Source organism: Crotalus tigris, unplaced genomic scaffold, assembly GCF_016545835.1.
Source record: "Crotalus tigris isolate CLP2741 ecotype Arizona unplaced genomic scaffold, ASM1654583v1 scf7180000017596.1218436, whole genome shotgun sequence".
Taxonomy (NCBI): domain Eukaryota; kingdom Metazoa; phylum Chordata; class Lepidosauria; order Squamata; family Viperidae; genus Crotalus; species Crotalus tigris.
In genome coordinates, this window is record NW_024096501.1 from 679,375 (window position 1) to 702,668 (window position 23,294).

Sequence of the window (23,294 nt, forward strand, 5' to 3'; positions counted from 1 at the left end):
GTGGCGGCAAGCGACCGCTGAAGAAGTGAAGCAGCAGCGCAACAGGTGTCGGGGTGTGGGAAGCCTGGCTGTGGTGGTCCTCAGGTAAGATATTATCCGAAATTAAGACCTCTTTTGAATATAAAAAAATATAATTTCGGGAAAACACGGTACTTAGAGCAGGAAGGTACACCTGTGCTAGTAAGGGGAAGGGCGGGTGGGCTTTCTTCCTTGGGAAAAGCTTGAAAGGGGAGAGGCAGAGGGACCCTAATCAGACTCCCAGCTGGGATGTGGTGACCTCAGTGGATCAAGTTTGTCCTGCCTGATCTGACACCTCTTTCCTTGCGAACCACGGAGGAAAACCTTAGCACCTTGCAAACTCGGAGAAAGCTTTTGGTCAAGGAGGAGAAAACATCTGACTCTAAGACAAATCACAGCCATTTCCCCATGCTAGGCAAGGCAGAACACGGGTCAAAAGCGCAAACAAGCAATAAGGGGGAAAAAATTCTAGCATTTCTCAGCTCTCTTTCTCAGCCCACTCTTCAACACAGCTCTCTCTCACACACACACTCACACACACAACTGCTTTCTCTGGGGACCTCCTACCCACATTCCTTCTGTGTCTCTACTTCTAAATTATGAAGTGTTTCATTAATGGGATGGCCACAAAAATACTTAGGAGTTACCATCAGGGAGAAAAAATTACTCTTGCAAAATGAGCGTCAAATCCACACCTCTCCCAGTAAAGGGGATATTATTGTGCTCACTTGAAAGGGTCTTTCCAGACAATCCACCTGGCCTGAGAGAAGGTGCTGTGAAGACAAATGGGGTGGGCAGCTGCCCCTAATGGCTGGAGAGATTTGATTAGCAGCAAGGAAATGATGGTTGTGGTGGTTCCAGATGAGAAAGTAAGCAAGTTGAACAGGTGAATCTGCTGACTTTGTGGCTTCCCCCCCTTTCTAATCAACTAGCAAAAACAAAGAGGTTCTGGACTCTTTAATATTTATAGCCACTTCCACTAGCATCTGCAAATTAAAATGATCCTTGGAAAGAAAATTCCATTTCCAAATGGGATTTGTGTGTGTGTTTGTAAATGCAATTGTTACCTCTAATAATCATAATTAATAAAGGATGTTTCAAAGGCATTTCATTTGTTCACATCAGCTACAAAAGTCCCCCAAAAATGTGGTCTGAATGGCTAATCTGATCCTTTCTGGAAGATGCCATCTTGACCTTCAGTTGTCCACATTATCTCTATGCCTAGAACAGGGGTCTTCAAACTTGGCAACTTTAAGACTTGTGGACTTCAACTCCCAGAATTCCTCAGCCAGCAGGGCTGGCTGAGGAATTCTGGGAGTTGAAGTCCACAAGTCTTAAAGTTGCCAAGTTTGAAGACCCCCGGCTTAGAAGATAGTGGTGATGTCTCCTTCAAGGGAGACTCAACGTTGGGATGGTCCATGTTGATTCCTTGGGCGTGATATGGAAGGGGCTAGCACTGTCTTCTTCCAGGATAAATTTCTGATTTCATAGATGCAGCCCTGATCCAATTCAAGCTTGGTTCATGAGTCAAGGAAAGTCAGCCAGAGAAGGTCAAATGGAGAATATGTGAGCTACACTTGGTACAGAACAAAACACACAAAACAAGTGGATGCAACTCTAAATGAAGCAGTGAAATTGATCATGGGATGTCTGAAACCAACCCCTATACCAGGGGTAGGCAACCTTGGCTCTTTTATGACTTTTGGACTTCAATACCCAGAATTCCTGAATAAGCCATGCTGACTCAGGAATTCTGGGAGTTGAAGTCCACAAGTCATAAAGGAACCACGGTTGCCTACCCCTGCCCTATACAAAAGGTACATTGTCTAGCTCAGGGATAGGCAACCCAAAACACTCAAAGAGCCACTTGGACCCGTTTCCCACCAAAAACAAAACACCGGGAGCCGCAAAACCCTTTTGATATCTAAAATGAAGATAACACTGCATATATCCTTTTTTACCTTTATTATAGGTGTGTGTATGTGTATGTATATGTGTATGTGTGTATGTGTATACACACACACACACACACACACACACACACACACACACACATATACACATTAAAAATAAAAGTAAAAATATGACTCTTGGGAATATCCATACTATTAAAACAATGATCACCAAGAGAATGCTTTAAGAGAATAAAATTACATACACAAACACACAGGTAAAAAAAGGATATATGCAGTGTTATCTTCATTTTAGATGTCAAAAGGGTCTCTCTCTCTCTCTCTCTCTGTTTCTCTCTCTCCCTCCCTCCCTCCCTATCTGCCCTTGGTCTGCCACTCCTCTTCCCCCACTCTCTCTCTCTCTCTCTCTTTCTCTCTCTCTCTTTCTCCCCCCCCCCCCTCCTATCTGCTGCTCACCTGGCAAGCTTCAAGCTGTTGTCCAACAACCTCCGGGGTAGGCAACCTCGTCTCTTTTATGACTCATGGACTTCAACTCCCAGAATTCCTGAGTCAGCCTAACTGGGTTAGCTAGCTCTCTCCTGCCCTTCCTGCTTCCTTCAGAGACACAGCAAAGGGAGGAGTTCCGCCCAGAACACACACACACACACACACACACAGAGAGAGAGAGAGAGAGAGAGAGAGAGAGAGAGAGAGAGAGAAGCAGGGAAGTGCAATTGCCTCTCTCTTTCTCTGTCTCTCTCTGCAAAGGCAGAGGAGGCTGGGAGCCACATGGGAAGGCTCAAAGAGCCGCATGCGGCTCCAGAGCCGCAGGTTGCCGACCTGTGGTCTAGCTGCTATCCTTCCTCCAAATTTCCACCGGGAAAGTGTGGGTTAAAGTGAAATCTAAAGTGAAATACACCTATTATACAGCCATCAACCTTCAAGGTGGAGGCTACAATTGAGGAACAGCTTTCTTGAAACTTCTACCCCTTCTAACAACCAGCTGCCACAGATCACCCTGGAACTATAGAAAGCACTATCAGACAGCTGGGAACAGCCAGAGAACTAACTGCCATCTGGTCAAGAACAACCTTGGCCTGTATGGAAACTGCTAAATAGATTGCCTGCCAAGGACAATCTAAGAAAATGGGGCTTCCCTTAGAAAGGGAAATAATGTGTGAATGTGGAGAAGAACAATCCATCTCACATATGTTAAGGTGCATACATTGTCCTTCAACACACTAGCCTGAGAAAATGGCCCAATACTGGGCGAGTGTCATTTAGTTATAATCCTATTTATTTCACATACTTTTTACTGTATTTCACATACTTTGTGCTGTATTTCTACGATCTATTTTATACTTATCTTACATGCTCAGTGTTTAACGTTGTGTGTCTAGAATTTGAAGGTGCTTCTGACACAAACAAAGAAAGGCCAACTACCAATATCTAAGACTCTGCATCGATCCACTGTCTTAGTTCATTCAATCCCAACTTCAAAGCCATTTCCATTCATTCAGGCAGGGGTCTTCAAACTTGGCCCTTTTATGACTTGTGGACTTCAACTCCAGGCACTGGCTGAGGAATTCTGGGAGTTGAAGTCCACAAGTCATAAAACGGCCAAGTTTGAAGACCCCTGCACTAAGGCAAGTTAAATCCAGGGAAGCATAGTTGTCCTATAAGAGGCTCCGTGTACGACTGCTTAAAAATAAGGCAACTTTGCTGTTACTGCAATCAGGTTTGTTTGGCTTTTCCAGGACCTCCACATCTGGATCCCATCACAAGCACTCAGAAGATGTTACAAACAAAGGCAGTAAAGATGTTACAAACAAAGGCAGTCAAGAGATGTTTATGGGGATTGGAATGGGCTGCCGTGGGGCAAACGAAGGCCAAGCTACAGAGGGGATGGCTGCCATGTGTCCCATTTTCCTCGCTGGCCCCAGCTTGGCACAAAGACCTACCGGTAGAATTGGAAAAAAGTGACCCTTCACCCAAAACCCCATAGAATGAGCAGTCCAGGAAAAGCTAAAGAAACCACCGAAAAAGAATGAGGGTTTATGGCCGGGAATAATTCCACAGGCGTATTTTCTTTTCTTACACTCAACGGGACCATTGGTAAATTCTGGAGAAGGTAATCTGAAGCAGTATTACTCCGTTTCTCCTTCCCTTCCCCCCATGTTGCACTCCAGTTGTGATGGACTTGCAGCTCCACCATTCCCAATGGATGGAGTCACTGGGATCCTGATCACATTGAGGAGGGGGAGAGCCATTCTAGCCTTGCAAGGAAAAGCAGAGCAGTCTCTTCAAACAGTGGGAGACCCTGAGAGCTACCTGGGACAGAATAACAGACTTAATAATAATAATAGTAAAGTTGGAAGGGATCTTGGAGGTCATCAAGTCCAACCCCCTGCTCAGACAGGTAATCCTATACTATTTCGGACAAAAGGCTGTCCAGTTTCTTCTTAAAAACTTCCAGTGTTGGAGTATTCACCGCTTCTGGAGGCAGGTTGTTCCACTGGTTAATTGTTTTAACTGTCAGGAAGTTTCTCCTTAGTTCTAGGTTGCTTCTCTCCTTGATTAGTTTCCATCCATTGCTTCTTGTCCTGCCTTCAGGCGCTTTGGAGAATAGCTTGACTCCCTCTTCTTTGTGGCAGCCCCTGAGATATTGGAACACTGCTATCATGTCTCCCCTCGTCCTTCTCTTCATTAAACTAGACATTCCCAATTCTAGCAACCGTTCCTTATATGCTTTAGCCTCCAGTCCCCTAATCATCTTTGTTGCTCTTCTCTGTATTCTTTCTAGAGTCTCAACATCTTTTTACATCGTGGTGATCAAAACTGGATGCAGTATTCCAAGTGTGGCCTTATCAAGGCATTGTAAAGTGGTATTAATACTTCACGTGATCTTGATTCTATCCCTTTGTTAATGTAGCCCAGCACTGTGTTGGCTTTTTTGGCAGCTGCAGCACACTGCTGGCTCATATTTAAGTGATTGTCCACTAGGACTCCGAGATCCCTCTCACAGTTACTACTGTTGATATTAGTAGATAGATATTAGAACACTGCCATCATGTCACCCCTCGTCCTTCTTCTCATTAGACTAAGCATACCCAATTTCTGCAACCTGTTCTTTGTATGTTTTAGCCTCCAGTCCCTTAATCATCTTTGTTGATCCTCTCTGCTCTTTTTCTAGGGAGGACATGCCTGCTCACAAAAAGGGATCCTGGGGGTGAGATCAGAAAGCAGCTTGAGCAAAGGGAAGCATCTTCACATTGCCACATTGAGATCCCAGATCCAGTGGGGCTGGAAAGGGTGGTTCACATTGAAACAGATGTGGACAATCGCTGGCCTGCACCATACAAATCAAAACCAGATTGTAGAGGTGGGGGCCAGGCAAAGGTCATGTGTGGAAAACTGCCCTTCCAATGCCTGTGTGCTTCTTCTTCTCTAGATCTATCTCCCCCTTCACATGCCAGCGATGTGAAAGTGCGCAGCTCTGTTTGACCTTGCCAGTCTGATAACAGCTAGCTCGCATCAACAAGATGTTATTGCCATTACTATTCCCTGTTTCTGGCCCTAGCTTCTATGCTCTTGAGGATTGGTAAAGGATTTTAGGCAATGAAATGCTGTTGCCATGTAGAAACTTTTGCTTCTTGTGATCTCTAAATAAACAATAAAAGCTGCGTAGGGAGCAGCCATTTTTTGCACCCTGCAATGACTGAGCACTGATTACTACACCAGATCAAAGAACACAGCAAATGCCATTTTAAATACAGTGTGTATACAGTTAGTCTTTAACTTACGACCACAACTGACCCTAAAATTTCTCTTGCTAAGTGAGACAGTTGTTGAGTTTTGCTCCATTTCATGAACTTTCTTGCCACAGTTGTTAAGTGAATCGCGGCATTGGTTAAGTTAGTAACACGGTTGTTAAGTGAATCTGGCTTCCCCATGACTTTGCTTGTCAGGTGGTTGGAAAAGGGGATCACGTGACCCTGGGACACTTCAACCATCATAAATATGAGTCAGCTGCCAAGCGTCCAAATTTGGATCACGTGATCGTGGGGACGCTGCAACGGCTGTATGAAAAACGCTCATAAGTCACTTATTTCAGTGCTGTCATAACTTCTACCAGTCACTAAATGACTGTTTAGTTGAGGACTACCTTATTTGCCCATGAAGATGATATCTGAAAAGAGTGCAGTTTGCCCCATGTTTGTGGGTGAAGGAAGGAACCTAGTGTCCCTTTCTGACATTTGACATGAAGGTATTTTTTTTCTTCCTTTATTTGTGATTTGGCAGAGATGCAGTCTCTCGATGTAGTTTGAAATAATCCAAAAGTTTTTGCCCAACTCCTGTTTTCACCCACCCCGAGACACGAATATCCCCTTGGCAGCTATTTGTACATATCCTTTAAGCAGATGTTTAAAGAATCAAGCCAAGAGCATAACAGAGGAACTCTAAAAAGCCCACCCAGGTTTTACAACAGGATTGCATTGCTTGATGGAGATGCTGGTAGGTTATGTGTTGTCCTTCAGACTTTTTCTAAATCAACATCTGATTTTTTTCTTCACTCAGCCCTCCGGCAGTTAAACACACCATTATCCAATCCCAGAATATTCCTCCAGTTGCTCTTGGCCCATAAGACAGACCAAGCAGCCTTTTTCTTAGATTCTTCTCCTATTTGTCTTGACTGACCCCCCTTCCCCCTCAAAAAAACATCCCAACTGGACCGATCAAGCCCAAGAAAGATTTAAGGACAATGGAAAGTTCTTCATGTAGATTTAGGAACTCGGTGCAAGATGAATCTTTTCCTGTTGTTGTTGGTTTGGCCTTGGTAGAAAAGCAAACCCTGAAAACACCAAAGACAAGATGGTCTTAAAGCAAATTCCAGAAATAGCAGCCTAACACAGCTAACCTTGGCTGCTAACCTTAACAGTAAGTGTGTTTAAAACTCTAAAAGCCGTACTTCCTAGAACAGACATGTCAAACACAAGGCCCGGGGGCCGGATGCGGCCCGCGAAGTGGTTTCATGTGGCCCGTGAAGCCATCCTGGAAACAGTGAGGGAACGGTCCACTGCCTTGGTCCTGGCCCAGGCCAGCCGGGAGCCAATGTACAATTTTGTGGTGGCCATCTATGCTGAAACACATTCAGTCTTAGCTCCACAAGGCCGTCTGGAAACAGTGAGGTACCAGCCCCTGCCGTGTCAGCCCCACCCCCTGGGTCCATGCTGGGGAGGGGGTCACCCTTTGTGAGGAATGAAGAAATGGACCATGCCTGGGTGCTTGCCCTGGTCCCACCCCCTTCTGCCAGAGACCCTCAGATCTATCCCACTCCTGCCCAGGCTCCCACAGGCACCCTTGATGCGAACGATGTAGAGCTGGCCATGCCCAACCAGTAGGCCACACCCACTCCATCTACGCCACCCAGTAGGCCGCACCCCCTCTGCCCCCCCCCGAGGACAACTGCAATGCTGATGCGGCCCTCAATGAAATTGAGTTTGACACCCCTGTCCTTGAAGATTATTCAGTATATGCAGCATTTCTAACCATCGACATGGGCAACCGACAATCAAAGAAAGACAATTAATCCGCTTTGAGCGTAAACTGAGTGGCACTCAGGGAAATCCAACAAATCAAGGCAGATCTCATGGCATATCAAACCAGGAGGTCTGTAAATAACCCTGGTTAACTATGGTTAAAAACCTGATTTGGGGAAAGAGCAGGTGGGAATCACAGTTCGGACATGGTATTAAAGAAGGTCTTCCATTTGGGTTGGAGGTTTGGGCAATGGGGTGGGGGAAGAAAAATGGGATGATAAAGTGCATGAAAATACTTGCTGGTTGCTGATTAAACAAGTTTCTTGTCTCTGTTCTTTCTGAAAATTCTCACAGTAACAATGCAAAAATGGACGGTTCTGTTTTTTTCAACTGATCTGCTCGGCTGACTTCAGGAGCTGGTTATTTTCAGGTGGTTTGTCTGACATTACAGTAATTTCTTTCAGATTTTTGGATAAACAGCCTCAAGTTTTACTTCTGACATTCACCAGATTTTTTTAAAAAATATTTTTTGAAAGGCTATATTTTTCTTTCACACAAACCGCATCGCTCTGGGGCAGTTGCCTAGGAACAACGGCAAAATGATCTTCTCCAAAGGCAAAAAAAAAAAAAAAAAAAACCCCTTGTAGAAATGTAGCATTTCTTCCAAATTACTATGTCCCGGACCGATTGCAGACATGATCTCAGCTGCCCTTGGGAGAAGGGGGGCCGTTGCAACTACCCCATCGCTCACTTTTACACCATGCCAACCAAAATGAAGAACCGTGAACAGGCAGGATGTCCAGATTAAAACAGCAGAAACGCTTGAGGGACTTCAGGGAAACTCAACACCCTCACCGTTTAGAAAGTCAAACTGTTCGTGCGGAGAAAAAAAACCCCACTATTTTACGGCCCTTCCTGCGTTTCCCCCAATTTCTAGAAGCGAATCTCCAGATGTAGTCACCGTCTTATTTCACACGGAAATCTAGCATTCCTGGTGACCAAGCATCCATCAAAGACTGTCTGACGTTTTGCAACACATTTGACTATTCAGACTTCAGCCCGTTTTCCAAAGGCTGGGTCACAAGGCCATTTTCAGAAGGAATACGCTGGGAGGCTACCAACTCAATAGGCACCCCCCCACCCCGCCCAGACTTTCTACAGCCATGACACTACAAACCCTGATTGCAGACAGGGAGGTATTTCAGTTCCAGCTCATCAATATTCCCAACCCCTCACTTATCTTGGGAGAGAGCTGCTCATCAAGGACCTTTAATGTAATGCAGGCAAGACACCCAAGATATTTGGATATAGGTATAGTCCTTGACTTATAACCACAATGGAGCCAAAAATTGCCATTGCTCAGTGAGGCAGTTAAGTGAGTTTTGCCCCATTTTATAACCTTTCTTGCCACAGGTGTTAAGTGCATCACTGCAGTTATTGAGTTAGTAACCTGGCCAGGGTTTTCCCAGTTGCAATGTATGGCTGTGAAAGTTGGACCATAAGAAAGGCTGAGCGCCAAAGAATTGAGGCCTTTGAACTATGGTGCTGGAGAAGACTCCTGCGAGTCCCTTGGACTGCAAGGCGTTCAAACCGGTCAGTCCTAGAAGAGATCAACCCCGACTGCTCTTTAGAAGGCAAGATCCTGAAGTTGAAACTCAAGTACTTTGGCCACCTAATGAGAAGGAAGGATTCACTGGAGAAGAGCCTAATGCTGGGAAAGATTGAGGGCAATAGAAGAAGGGGACGACAGAGAATGAGGTGGCTGGATGGAGTCACTGAAGCAGTAGGCGTGAGCTTAAATGGACTCCAAAAGAGGGTAGAGGACAGGAAGGCCTGGAGGAACGTTGTCCATCAGGTCGCGATGGGTCGGACACGACTTTGCAACTAACAACAACAAAAACAACCTGGCTGTTAAGTGAATCAAGTTTCCCCATTGACTTCACCTGTCAGAAGGTTGCAAAAGGATGATCACGTGACCTTGGGACACTGCACCCGACATAAATATGAGTCAGTTGCCAAGCATCTCAATTTTGATCACGGGATCACCGAGATGTTACAAAGGTCGTAAGTGTGAAAAATGATCATAAGTCACTTTTTTCAGGGCCATTGTAACTGAACGAACTGTTGTAAGTTGAGGACTATCTGTATTTCATTCAAGGGGCAGGGAAGATAGGAGTATTCCAAGTGGTCAACCATCAAGCGATGTGCAACATACTCACCACTCATATTAGCACAAATAGTTTGAGCACTTAATTCTAGGCTCTCTACAGAAACAGAATTCAGATCACGGAACATGCCCAAAGTTCCAGGTTTCTGGAAATGGTTGGACCCTGACATGAATCAGCTCTAAGCATCAGACTCTCTTGGGCATTTTGAGGGCAGAATGGCCCATTTCCCACAACAATGGCTGAGTGGTGCTAATTTTAAGTGGTTGTCACCTCTGAGTGTCCCTCTCTCAGAAATCATACACTTCCTATTGCTGAAGTCATTATTGGGTAATAAAGTCATTTGGATAATGAAACATCTGAAAGAAAACAACCAAGTTTTTGTCTTCCGGTGCTTTGGAAAATACATAAGGCAAGACAAGAAACAATGGGTGGAAACTAATCAAGGAGAGAAGCAGCCTGGAATTAAGGAGAAACTTCCTAACAGTGAGGGCAATCAACCAGTGGGACAGCTTGCCTCCAGAAGCAGTAAATGCTCCATCACTGGAGGTTCTTAAGAAGAGACTGGACAGCCACTTGTCTGAAATGGTATAGGATTTCCTACTTGAGAAGGGGTTGGACTAGAAGACCTCCAAAGTCCCTTCCAGCTCTATTGATTTGACTGAAGTTCAGAAAGCACCAAGGATCCCTGAATTGATTATGCCAACAGCTAGAAGGTAACTCCAAGATTTCTTCATTAGCTGCTGACCTATAGAGCCCACTGCACCTCAACCAGGGGTTAGATGGAATGGGGTGGAGGCTACTGGGCCAAAGAGAGGCCTCTTTCTCAGATATATGAATGGACAGAAAGCCCCTCTAGCTAGCAGGCAAAAAAGGAACACGCTTCTGCAGGAGGGACCAACACAGTACAGATGCTCCACAAATCTAAGACATTACAACTATAATTAGCTGCAGGCAACTTGACCAAGCATAACCCATGGCTTACAAACAACCATGGTTCTGTTCACACCAATCATTAAATCAAGCAAATCAATCACATCACGCAACGTATGAAACATGTCACGTTTTCCAGAATCTCCAGCAATCATTTTGGAACTGTCCTTCTCCAACATGTCATTTCTAAATCAAAATTACAACTCCTAGAAATGGACACGAAGAAAGTCCAGAGGCTTCCATACCCAGATTTTCACAGAAGCAGGTGGTGGCTTTTGGCAATACCAAACCCTAAACTCCCTTTTCTGAACAAGTGTACGTGCAACAGCGGAAGCTCAAACTCTGAAAGAGAGTCAATAGTGTATTGTTTTTGTTTAATGCCAGAACTGTTTTCTTTTTCAAATACTTGTTCTGCGATCAGTGGAAAGTTTGAAGTACATCAGCAAGACCCCCTCGCATCAAGAAACTCTTATTTTTAAGAGGGCTGAGAGAGATTAAGAACTTCAATATACTTGGTAGAGATACTTGAAGTGATAATTTGTTGATGTAAAACAATATTTGATTATGGTAATTTTAAATTGATAAAGCTTTAAAACAGGTGGAGTAGTAACAGAAAGGCAGGACAAGAAGCAACGGGTGGAAACTAATCAAGGAGAGAAGCAACCTAGAACTAAGGAGAAACTTCCTGACAGTGAGAACAATTAATCAGTGGAACAGCCTGCCTCCAGAAGCAGTAAATGCTCCAACACTGGAAGTTTTTAAGAGGAGACTGGACAGCCATTTGTCCAAAATGGTGTAGGGTTTCCTGCCTGAGCAGAGGGTTGGACTAGATGACCTCCAAGGTCCCTTCCAACTTTACTACTACTATTATTATTAAATTTAAGCTAGAAATGGAATATATTAAATTTATTATGTTATTTGTGAGAAATAGAGAGATGATAGTGAATGTATTAAGTTGAGCTGTTTATGTATGTTTTTTACCTTGAAATGTTTGTTTACCCAAACACCATGGTGTGTCTTAAGTACTTTTTGTTAAAATTAAAAAAAAAATAAAATATATTTTAAAAAAAGACACTCTTATTTTTTTCCTACAATAAATGTTGTTATTGTAGAAAGGTGACCTTCACTCTGGCAAGCAAAAGTCACTTCAGAGGAGGTTCAAGATGGCGTGTTGTATCTTTGTGTGGATGTCCTTTGGATCTATGCTGGACAAACACTGAAAGGTCGATTATTTTAAGATTAAGGGTCAAGGGGTTTTCATGCCTCCTTTGTTACTATCCATTTGAATACTAACCCCAGAGTGTAACAGGAGGGCAAACATCCCAAATGTACTTTTTCAAAAGGCAACTGGACTTTCTTTGTTTTTCCTCAACGATGTTTCGCTTCTCATCCGAGAGGCTTCTTCGGTTCTTCTTCAGACAGAACTGAAGAAGCTTCTTGGATGAGAAGTGAAACTTCTTCAAGGAAAAACCGAGAAAGTCCAGTTGGCTTTTTAAAAAACATCTTTGGAACAACCGTGGCCTGGATGACTGAGAATCCCGGTAAACAGGAAGGGACATGGGCTTTTCTGCAGTCTTTCTCTTCCCCAACATTTCTTTTAGGCATTTTGGAAAGAAACCAGCCCCAAAAGTTCTGTGCCATCTCTGTTCTCTCTTTCAAGTCATTTTGAGGGGTTGAGATGGCTCTGTTGCAACCAGCCTAACATCAGAGCACCTTCAAAGACTCAATTGCCAGCTGGGAATCTTTGCACGGCTTCAGACATTGCCTGACCTTTGCCACAAAATGAATGTTACAATTATATCTTTGAAAAGCAACGTGGTGTCTGAGTTACAATTCCATTACATATGAATATTAATACAAATCTCCAACTATTACAGCCAATAGTTCCTCTCTTTTCCCCCCTTAATCCATACTGTCTGTTTAAATTAGTATACTTCTTATTCTAGCCATCAGCTACTTAATAGCTTTCTTACATTTATCAATAATTTTATATGTCTTATTTTAACATTCCATCTTTTGGACCATCAATAACCTTATGAATTTTCCCAGCTTTAATTTTGCGTTGATATTGGAATTAAACGTTTAATATTTATCATTTCCAAATTTTTAAATGACCCCAATTCCCTTTGTTACAATTCCCCCCAACATCTAGTGTTCCGGATGCATACCTTATCTATCTCACTTCTATATCAACAGATTCCAAAATCCCCCTTGGAAAGTCACACCAAGTCACACCAAGGAAAGGGAGGGAAATAACAAGCAGACATGGAAAGACTTAATGGATCTCCTGTAGTGTGTATTTCCATCGTTGTAGACTTGTTCAAGAGAAAGAACCCACTTCTAAAATATAGATAGAATTTAAGCCAGAACTGTTTTTGTTAGGAATATTAGGATCCAATCATGGGAAAGAGAATGAGTATTTAATATTACATATATTGAGAGCTGCAAGAATAGCATTTGCAGCATTGGAAAAATGAAAATACACCATGTGATGAGATCATAATTAGGAAGATCTTAGAACAGTGTTTCTCAACCTTGACAATTTTAAGGCATGTGGACTTCAACTCCCAGAATTCCACAGCCAGCAATGCTGGCTGTGGAATTCTGGGAGTTGAAGTCCACATGCCTTAAAATTGTCAAGGTTGAGAAACACTGTCTTAGAATGTGCAGAAATGGATAGATTAACCTTAGAAATTAAAGCGAAAGAAGACTCAGTCTATTTTAAAACATGGGAAAACTTTTATCAATGGTTAGCAAAACAAACTAGCAAGAAATGATGGTGAATGATATTTATTGATTAATTGATACTCTTTATGATCACTGTTATTTTTATTGATTATAGCTACAGTATTTACTATCATATTAATTATTGTTATTGAATATTTGTATTCAGACAATAGTCTGCTTGCTAAAGCGTGGAAATGTTACTGGGGGTGACCCCATTGTTGTACCTACCCTTATCCTAACCCCATCGCTGAACCTTACCCTGAACCCCAATACCCATATTGACCCTATCCCTCCCCTACTTTAATTAAGCTTAATAAAATATTGTTTAAAAAAAGAGAAAGAATCCACTTCAAATTTGGGGATTAAGATGTTGATTCCCAGACAGATTGATCTGATCCCACTCCTCCTGGGAATGCCAGCATCGCAGTACAGAAATACATCCCTGGTTTCTTTAACTAGTTACCAAAAGGGTTGTAACAAAACTAGTCAACTAGTCCTGGAGTTACAACCACAACTGAGCCCAAACTTTAGGTTGCTAAGTGAAATCTTTGTTAAGTGAGTTCTGAGCCCAAAGTTTATGTTGCTAAGTGAAACATTGGTTAAGTTTGTCCTATTTTGCGACCGTCCTGGCCATGGTTATTAAGGGAATCGCCACAGGGGGATTAAGTTAGTCACCTGGTTATTAAGTGAATCTGGCTTTCCCTTTGACTTCGCTGGTCAGAAGGTCACAAAATGGGGTCACATGACCCCCCCCGGGGACACTGCGACCGTCATAAATATGAGTCAGTTGCCAAATATCCTAATTTTGATCACCTGACTGTGGGGATGCTAGCAACGGTCATAAGTGGGAAAAACGGCGATAAGTCACTTTTTTTTCAGTACCGTTGTGACTTTGAACGGTCATTAAATGGGTCAAGGACTATCCTAGGGAAAGATCAGATTGGCTGAAAAGAGAATACGGTTAAAAAATAGTTAACATCAATTTAGATGGAAGAAGAAGCAGCAGATAAGGAGGGAGACCCAGGCGACACAGTATTGAATAACTGGAGGTTGTATAAATATTTATAGAAGTATATACCGAGAAGGTTAGATAAATAGAAGTATTAATGTAAGAGAAAATTAATCTTATTGTATATAATACAGATAGGGAAATTTGGAGAGAGGAGTTGCTCAGACATTACCCCTGAATTGTATCTGAAGAGGGATGAGAGGGAAGAAAGGAGAGGAGAGAGAAAAGAGTGAAGGAGGGGAGAAGGAAGTAGGAAGGTTGGAGGAGAAGAGGAGAAGTGGGGAGAAGGAAAGAGAAGAGGAGAGGAAGAAGAGGGAAGTAGGGAAGAGAAGAAAGGGAGGGAGAAAGAAGGTAGAGAAGAAGGAATGTGGATACAGTGAAAGGGGAAATGGGAGAGCAACACCAAAAGTCATGTGTATGTATTTATTTCATTTTATTAAAAGTATCTTATATGTCAGTGGTTCTCAACCTTTTTAATGCCGCGATCCCCAACCGGTCATAAGTCGAGGACTACTCAACTGGTCGTAAGTCGAGGACTACTCAACTGGTGCAGCACCGTTTGCAGAATGGGACTTTTGGCAGGCTCAGCAGGGCAGAGACAGCCTGGACAATTCCTATTGGCTTTTGAAAGCCAATAGAATTAGACTCTATTCAAGAGAGTCTATTCTATCGGCTTTCAAAAGCCAATAGAATAAAAGGGAGTAGCACAGCTAAGGAAAAGGGGAAAAAAATGGCGGACTGCGTTGTTTGGCGACCCCCGTGAAATGGTCGTTCGACCCCAAATGGGGTCCCAACCCACAGGTTGAGAATCACTGTTATATGTGAATGTAAAAAGAATATATATTAACATCTGATAAATATCACGGTATATGTATGGGGGAGAGTTTGGAAAAATAAAAAATTATTTTAAAAAAAAAGAAAAGAAAAGAAAGATCAATTCTATGTCCATTTGAGAGGGCTGCCACGGAAATTACTGCATTTAAACAATGCAGTTGGCCATATTTAGCTGTAAGAGTTTTCAGAGCAATATTCAATGAGTTTTCAAGACACCACTCCCTGACTGAGCTGGACTAAGGAGAATGATGGGAACTGTAGTACATTTTCCTTAGAGAGGAAAGGGCTGACATGAGGCGCAGACATTTTATACCTACGAAACGCTACTCAGAATAACAGAGTTGAACGGTAACCTGGAGGTCTTCTAGTCCAACCCCCTGCTCAAAGCAAAAGACCTTGGCTTATTCCATCCTGGACAAATGGATGTCCAATCTTTTCTTGAAGACTTCCAGCAACGGAGTACCCACAACTCTGGAGGGAAAGCTTTGATTAATTGTTCTCACTGTCAGGAAATTCCTCCTCATTTCCAGTTGGATCTCCTTCTGCCAAGGGCCCACCCATTGCTCCTGGTCCTGCCTTTAGGTGTCCTCTAAGCATCCTTGGCTGGGAATGATGGAGGTTCTAGTCTAGCACATCTGCAAGAATGGAAGGACTTGGATTGACCTCTGGCTATTTGAGGACACCCAACCTTTTCTATCACTGCTTAATAAAGATCCTTCATCTTATTGCAATGGTTCCTGTATTCTTGCAATTACATCTAAATATTGCAGTGTTTAAAATAAACAAAAAAATCTGTTCCCTACTCTCAGCTCCGCCGTGGAAATTCTCTCCACTTCTTTTCTTTAAACACACACACACACACTTGTGTTTGACTTTTCCTATTTCAAATGGCCCCTGCCATCCCTGTCGGCATTACAGGCAGTGGAAAGGCGGGATAATTGTAGGGGCCCATTTGCAGAATGTGTTATCCATCAAGAAGAGTCATGGTTTAGATTCTAGCCTTAAAATACATTTTTCTTTAAGTATCAAGGATATCAACTTACACAAACTGCTCGGGGGTTGAAAGGATTACAATAAACATTGGAAATGTGGCCGCTGCGAGGCAGACAATTTAAAGCAGAGGCTGTATAAAAAATAATTCTGGATTCAGCGCACACAGGCATCTATCTACACTGCTTCGCTCTCGCTTTATACTTACAGAATGTAAAGTTTGAAACAGAAGATTAAAGGGAACATCAAAACAGGCGCTATAATCTTTCCACAACGGAAAAAGTCTAGGGGGGGGGAAAGGTCTTTCTACAGATGTTCTGGCTGCTGGGTGAGCAGTGCTTGATAAATGCAGGTCCTGAATAATCTCCGCCATGGGCTGGGGGCAACAAAAAAAGGAGAAGGATCTTCTGCCATACATACCCCAAGAAAATCAGGGCTCTACTGGAGGGGGGGGGAGAGAGATATTTTGCGGATCTCCAGAGACAGACTGATTCTAACCAGGCAGCCATTCCAAACCAGGTTGTAAACCATGTGAAAAACTAAAGCCCAAGACCAATAGTAACAGCAATAAAACTTATGTAGACTTATATACAGCTTCACATTGCTTTACAACTCTCTATAAGCAGTTTACAGAGTTAGCCTATTGCCCCCCCCCCAACAATCTGGCTCCTCATTTTATCAATCTCCGAAGGATGGAAGAGTGAGTCAACCTTGAGCCGGTCAGGATTGAACTCCAGACTGTGGGCAGAGTTAGCCTGCAATACTGCATTCTAACCATTGCACCACCAAGTCTCTTGGACTTAGACTTATATGCTGCTTCATAGTACTTTACATCCCTCTCTTTACAGAGTTTACAGGGTCAGCATATTGCCCCCAACAATCTGGTCCTTTGAGCCAGTCAGGATCAAACTCCTGGCAGTGGGCAGAGTCAGCCGGCAACCCTGCATTCTAACCCCTGTGCCACCATGGCGTAAAACAATTAAATGCTAAGTAACTGGTATCCCGAGCCAGTGGACACCGTAAGATCCCTGCTCCTTGCTTTGTACCGTAGTTGAGTTTTGCCTTACATTCAGCTTCTGGACACTTTTTTTCAATTAGCCCCCCCTCAAAAAAAAAGACAACCCCCAGGAGACATTAAGCAGAGATATAGAAAAGGAGCAGGCAACCTCTGCCAAGTTCAACGATCTTGAACGGCGATGGCTGATGCACGAGGCACAATTGTGCAAAGGCAGATCTCAGTCCAGCTACCACCCACATAGGGCAAATCAGGATCAAAGGGACTTTTTCTGGCTACAAGCCAGGTTTTTCAGGGGAGGACAACCCTGTCCAAGCCTGGTTTCCTCCTTAGCATCAGTATCCCCATGTTTCATTTAAGTTCCGCTGCTTCCCACATTTAGACGGCTCCCCCATTAAATGTCTGTGAAAGTTGGAGCATAAGAAAGGCTGAGTGCCAAAGAATTGAGGCCTTTGAACTATGGTGCTGGAGAAGACTCCTGCGAGTCCCCTGGACTGCAAAGAGATCAAACTGGTCAGTCCTAGAAGAGATCAACCCTGACTGCTCTTTAGAAGGCCAGATCCTGAAGTTGAAACTCAAGTACTTTGGCCACCTAATGAGAAGGAAGGACTCACTGGAGAAGAGCCTAATGCTGGGAAAGATGGAGGGCAATAGAAGAAGGGGACAACAGAGAATGAGGTGGCTGGATGGAGTCACTGAAGCAGGAGGCGTGAGCTTAAATGGACTCCAGAAGAGGGTAGAGGAACGTTGTCCATGGGGTCGCAATGGGTCGGACACCATTTCGCAACTAAGAACATCATTAAATTTCTTGGGCATTCCCACTGCCATCTTAGGTGACTTTCTCTAAAAACTTCTCCAATGCACGGGGAAAGTCCCAGGATGAAAAGTCTGAAGCCCTTTTGCTTTTTAGAAAAGGGTTCATAATCTTCAAATCGAGAGGTCCTTGGTGGCCTCTGAGCTTGATTGTTTTCTCACAAACATTTCATTACCCAACCCAACTAGCACTGATGAGGTTACCTAGTTTGGGTAATGGGACGTCTTCAGGAAAACAACCAAGCTCAGAGAGCACCAAGGACCCCTCATTTCACCCTGAGCTACAAATATTCTCCTTTAAAGAGAAAAATCACGGAACGTGCTGTAAGGCGCAGCAGTCGTTCTGGTGAATTCTACAAGGTGGGAAAAGATTTACAGAGAATAAGCCTATTAAGAGGCATTAGCCGCGATGGATAAACCGATCCTTTAAAACTGAAGACAAGTTTGTATCAGCGGAAAAATAAGGAGAGAGTTTTATACCGAGACATCCAATTACCTGCTCTCAGAAACAAGAGCTGGTTTTCATTACTGGCTGATTTCTGAGGATAACTGTTAAGTTTCAGTAAGTTTAACGAAAGATTAACCAAGTGCCAGTCCGAAATGACTGCGATAAACTATGTTTTGTGCCACTTGCTTGGAAGACAATTATCTCTGGTATTCTCTGGAGAAGTTGTAGCTCAGCTTCCCACAATCACTAAGATGATCAAAGGCCTGGAGACTAAAACATATGAAGAACAGTTGCAGGATTTGGCTATAGCTAGTCTAGAGAAAAGAAGGACTAGGCCGGGGGTAGGCAACTTTGGCTCTTTTATGACTCGTGGACTTCAACTCCCAGAATTCCTGAGCCAGCCATGCTGAGGGGAAAGGGAGAGGTTTCCAGGCTGAGCCACGCTGGCTCAGGAATTCTGGGAGTTGAAGTCCACAAGTCATGAGGGGGCCATAGTTCCCCCATGCTGGCTTAGGAATTCTGGGAGTTATAAAGTCCACGAGTCATAAAAGAGCCAAGGTTGCCTTCCCCCTGGTAAGGGGACATGATAGCAGTATTTCAGTATTTGAGGGGCTGTCACAAAGAAGAGATGGTCAGCTAATTTTCCAAAGCACCAGAAGGCAAGACAAGAAACAATGGAGGGAAACTAATCAAGGAGAGAAGCAACCTGGAATTAAGGAGAAACTTCCTAACAGTGAGGACAATTAACCAGTGGAAGAGCTTGCCTTCAGAAGTTGTGGGTGCTCCATCACTGGAGGTTTTTAAGAGGAGACTGGATGGCCACTTGTCTGAAATGGTATAGGGTCTCCTGCTTGAGAAGGGGTTGGACTAGAAGACCTCTAAGGCCCCTTCCAGCTCTATTCCAATCCTGATTCAGTCCGGTTTCCCACATTCTGTTACTTGCAATCTCAACAGATCCCTGATTACAGGAGAGCCATTAGAGGATTACAGGAGAGCCATTTAAGAAGTTGGCTCCAACAAGCCTCTCTCTGGAATCCAGTCACAGGTTAAAAGCAAAAGGGTGGGATTCCCCCTCAGCAGCCCTTGGGAAATGCCAACCTTTGTCCAGAAAAGTTTTCACCTCAGGCCAAAACAATATCCAGGAAGCTGCCACTTCCTCTTGGAAATACTGGCCGTGATTGGAATTTAATGGCACAGTCTGGGTCCCAGCACACCTGCGGCAGCGGCAGCAGCAGCGTAGGAAGCCTGGATCTGTGCTTCCCAGCCAGAGACCATAAATATAAACTTAGTTCAAAGTCTCCGCGTTGAGACCTTGGCTTGCCAAAACAGGCTAAGGGACAAGAGCTGCACTTAAAATTCCAGAAGATCCACTTCTCAGGCGAAAAAGAAAAAAAAAGAAACCCTAGAGAAAATATCTTCAGATCTATTTTTCTGTCAGAAGTCTAACAAAATGCACCCTGTAACTTCCAAAGTTCATGATAATCTTGTTCAAGACTCAGTGAGATGAGATGAGGAGGCCGGAAGCCCGAAGACCACGATGCTTGTGGTGAAACGGAAGCCATTTGCTTCTCTCAAACTGGACCCCTTGTGAATCAGGCAGTTCCAAGGGGCCCCTCCCGATTCCCAAAGGGTTCTCCATCAAGCATCAACTACAGATGTCACTCCGTCACCTCAACAGGACAACTTGTTGGGATTGAGTTATCTGAGAGACCATCTCTTCCGGTTATATCCACACCACCCACTGGAGCAGGGAGGAAAGAAATGCTGCCAATCCCATCTCCTAAGGTGGGGTTCAGAAGAAGGGCCTTCTCCGTGGTGACTCCCTCCCTTTGGAGCATCATCCCTGTAGAGATTTAGACTGGTTCCCACCCTTGACACTCTTTGGCAAAGCCCTGAAGCCCTGGTTCTGCTAATGGGCCTGGGGAACCCAAAGAAGAAGGGAGCCCATCAAGCTGGCTTGTTTGATTGTGTTTTGTCACCAAGAGAATGGGGGGGGGTTTTAATCCTTCTTTATTCTTGTATACAGGTAGTCCTTGACTTACAACAGTTCATTTAGTGACCCTTCAATGGCACTGAAAAAGGGACTTATGACCATTTTTCACACTTAGAACCATTGCAGCATCTGCCCCCCCAGAGTCACATGATCAAAATTCGGACGCTTGGCAACTGGTTCATATTTATGACCCTTGCTATGCCCCACGGTTACACGAGCCCCTTTTGTGACCTTCTGGCAAGCAAAGTTCAAGGGAGGGAGCCAGCTTTGCTTAACAACCAGGTTCCTCACTTAGCCACTGCAGTGATTCACTGAGCAACCGAGGCGAGAAAGGTTGTACAATGGAGCAACACCGTCTTAACCCACGTCTCGCTTAACAGGTCATTGAGTGACTCTTTTCAAAGTTACAGTAGCACTGCCCAAAAGGGATCTGCAACCAGAAATTTTGGGGTCAATTGTGGTCATTAAGTTCACTGGACTTAGAGTTAAAACTGAACTCTTCTTGTTGGGAATAACGACAGAAAAATATGACAAGGGAACAATCTACCTGCTGCTACACATCCTGACTGCAGCTAGGCTTGCTTTAGCGCAAAAATGGAAGAGCAAGGAAATTCCCACAGAGGAAGAGTTAATACAGAAAATATTAGCATGCGCAGAAATGGACAGGCTCACAATGATATTAAAAGATAAATGTGGATCAGTTTATTATGAAACCTGGGATAAATTTTACCGCTGGAGGAATTTGAAGAGGACGGTCGGGATTAAAGACGAAGGTTAAGATAGAAATATATGTTATTTTAGAACAAGTATTGTATATAAAACTTAGATGTATATGTAGAGATGAAGAATTGATTGTAAAAAGTGGAATAATCTGATAAGAATGTATATACTGGAATGTCACGTTAAATCCAATGTTTGTTTGTTTTTAACTGTATTATAAATAAAATTTGAAAATAAAGAAAAATGTGGTCGTTAAGTTGAGGACTACCTGTGTTGGGCTTTTTGTTGTTTGTAAGCCACCCAGAGTGGCAGAGAATGAGTGGGCAGCCGTATAAATCTTCGGAATAAATAAGTAACTGAAGCTTGTTGGGTAGATTTCTGAGCAGAGGGCTAAAAGACCTGCCTGCTGAGAGAGCCTAAAGGCAGCTACTATGGGCCCTGCCCCACCCCTTCCCTCCGGCTCTTTATTGCTCAGGAGAGAAAAGTTCAGCCTTTTCGGGCAAAGGCTCCGGAGACACACAAATGCCCCCCCCCTCCTAAACTTCCTCAGGACTTTGTAGGGTTTTTGGCATAGTAGGGGACAAGCCACTCCTGCCTACAAAGAAGGATCCATGTCCATCATTGGCTGTTCTCTGGGAAAGAAGCCAGAAGCCAGTCAGAAGCTTTGGGGTACGTTACAAGAGGCTTTCAGGGAGGGAGTAGCTCCCTGCTCACTCCTCTCTTAGACTTTTTGCTGGCTTCCCAAGGAGGCGGCTTTCCTCCCAGGACCTCTCAGTCAGAAGGGTCCAGCTTCCCCCTCTGTCCTGAGCGGGGCAATGTTGCCTGCACAGAGCTACTCAGAGGTTGCACAGGGTAGGTAGGCAGCAAAACGGCCCCGGGGCTGGGGAGACACGAAGGAGAAGCTGAAGAGAAGTCAGGATTCCCACCAAGAGAAGCAGCAGCGCCAGCAGCTCCTCGCACAGACGGCCGGGGGAGCCGTTAAAAGCCCTGGGGGGGGGGGAGAAGCGGGAGGCCAAGGGAAGCACCACATGCCGAGGTCAGCATCCCCCCCCCGCGACAGCCACGGGGTGGGAAGAGGCTCCTAAGAGGCCCCCCCGTCCCCAGCTCCGCCGCTGCGCTGCCCTCGAGGGTTCTCCCGCGCTTAAGCGCCCGGCTTCCTTCCCACCCGGCGTCTTACCTCGACCCAGCGGCGGGCTTCGACGAAGGCTGCGCGCCTGTCCTCTCGGCCGTCCATAGTCGAGGCTGCGGGGTGGAGAGGCGGAGAGAGCGGAGCCTGCAGGGCGCCCGGGACCTCCCAAAGGGGACGCCGGACTGGGGAGTTGCAACCTGGAGCTCCGGGGGATGCCGGGGTCCCCGTCCGTCCGTCCGTCCGTCGTCCGCTTGCCTCGACGTCGGTTGCAGGGAGCGGGCAGCGCTCGGCGTCCCAGCCAGCCACCGCTCCGCGCGAGCCAAGCCGGCAGCGCCGAGTGAAGCCGAGCTCGGCTGTCGGCGCGCTTGCTTGCCTCGCCGGCTCCGCCCCGTCCCGTCCGGGACCGCGGCGGAGCATCCAGGCGCGCCCCCCCCCCCTCCCTCCAGCCCTCCGTCCCCGCGCCTGCTTCCACCTGGCGGCAGGTGAGGGCGCGGCAGACGCTTCCCCTCTGCGCTGTGAGCGCGCCCTCTCTCGGCGGGACGGTCGGCCTTGGGCAGCTAGGTGCGCGCGCCCCTCCGAGACCCAAAGGTGCTTCCCCCCCCCCCCAAGGAGGCAACTGGACTTTCTTTGTTTGACTTTGAAGACGTTTCGCTTTCCGTCCAAGCGACTTCTTCGGCTCTCACTGGATGGTGGGGAATGGAAGGATGTATATTGGTCCTTTGCCTTCTTTTAGGGCAGTGTTTCCCAAACTTGACAATTTTAAGGCATGTGGACTTCAACTCCCAGAATTCCACAGCCAGCAACGCTGGCTGTGGAATTCTGGGAGTTGAAGTCCTCATGTCTTAAAATTGTCAAGTTTGGGAAACACTGTTTTAGGGCAGTGGTGGCGAACCTATGGCACGCGTGCCAGAGGCGGCACTCAGAGCCCTCTCTGTGGGCACGTGCATCATGCCCCGGAGATGGCAACCATCCCTCTTCAACTAGCCGCCCACTAACTCGCCGAGGTCCCACATAGTCAGATGCATCCCAGCACCCATGCGCTCGCTGGCCTCTGTGTGGAGGGGCTGA

General features: G+C 45.1%; 1 protein-coding gene across 13 annotated transcripts in view; it reads right to left on the minus strand.

The window, feature by feature from the left end:
* Positions 1–22,535, minus strand: part of LMO7 (LIM domain 7) — a 149,726-nt gene extending 127,191 nt beyond the window's left edge. For 3 of the 13 annotated variants that reach the window (XM_039365784.1, XM_039365757.1, XM_039365732.1), the window contains exon 1: positions 22,275–22,531. In XM_039365784.1, coding sequence (XP_039221718.1) covers positions 22,275–22,331 — 57 coding nt within the window. In that variant the 5' untranslated portion in view covers positions 22,332–22,531. Of the gene's footprint in view, positions 1–22,274 lie in introns of all 13 variants that reach the window. The other 10 variants (XM_039365774.1, XM_039365741.1, XM_039365826.1 and 7 more) reach the window with 8 other exon arrangements.
* Between the last annotated feature and the right edge of the window lie 759 nt (positions 22,536–23,294).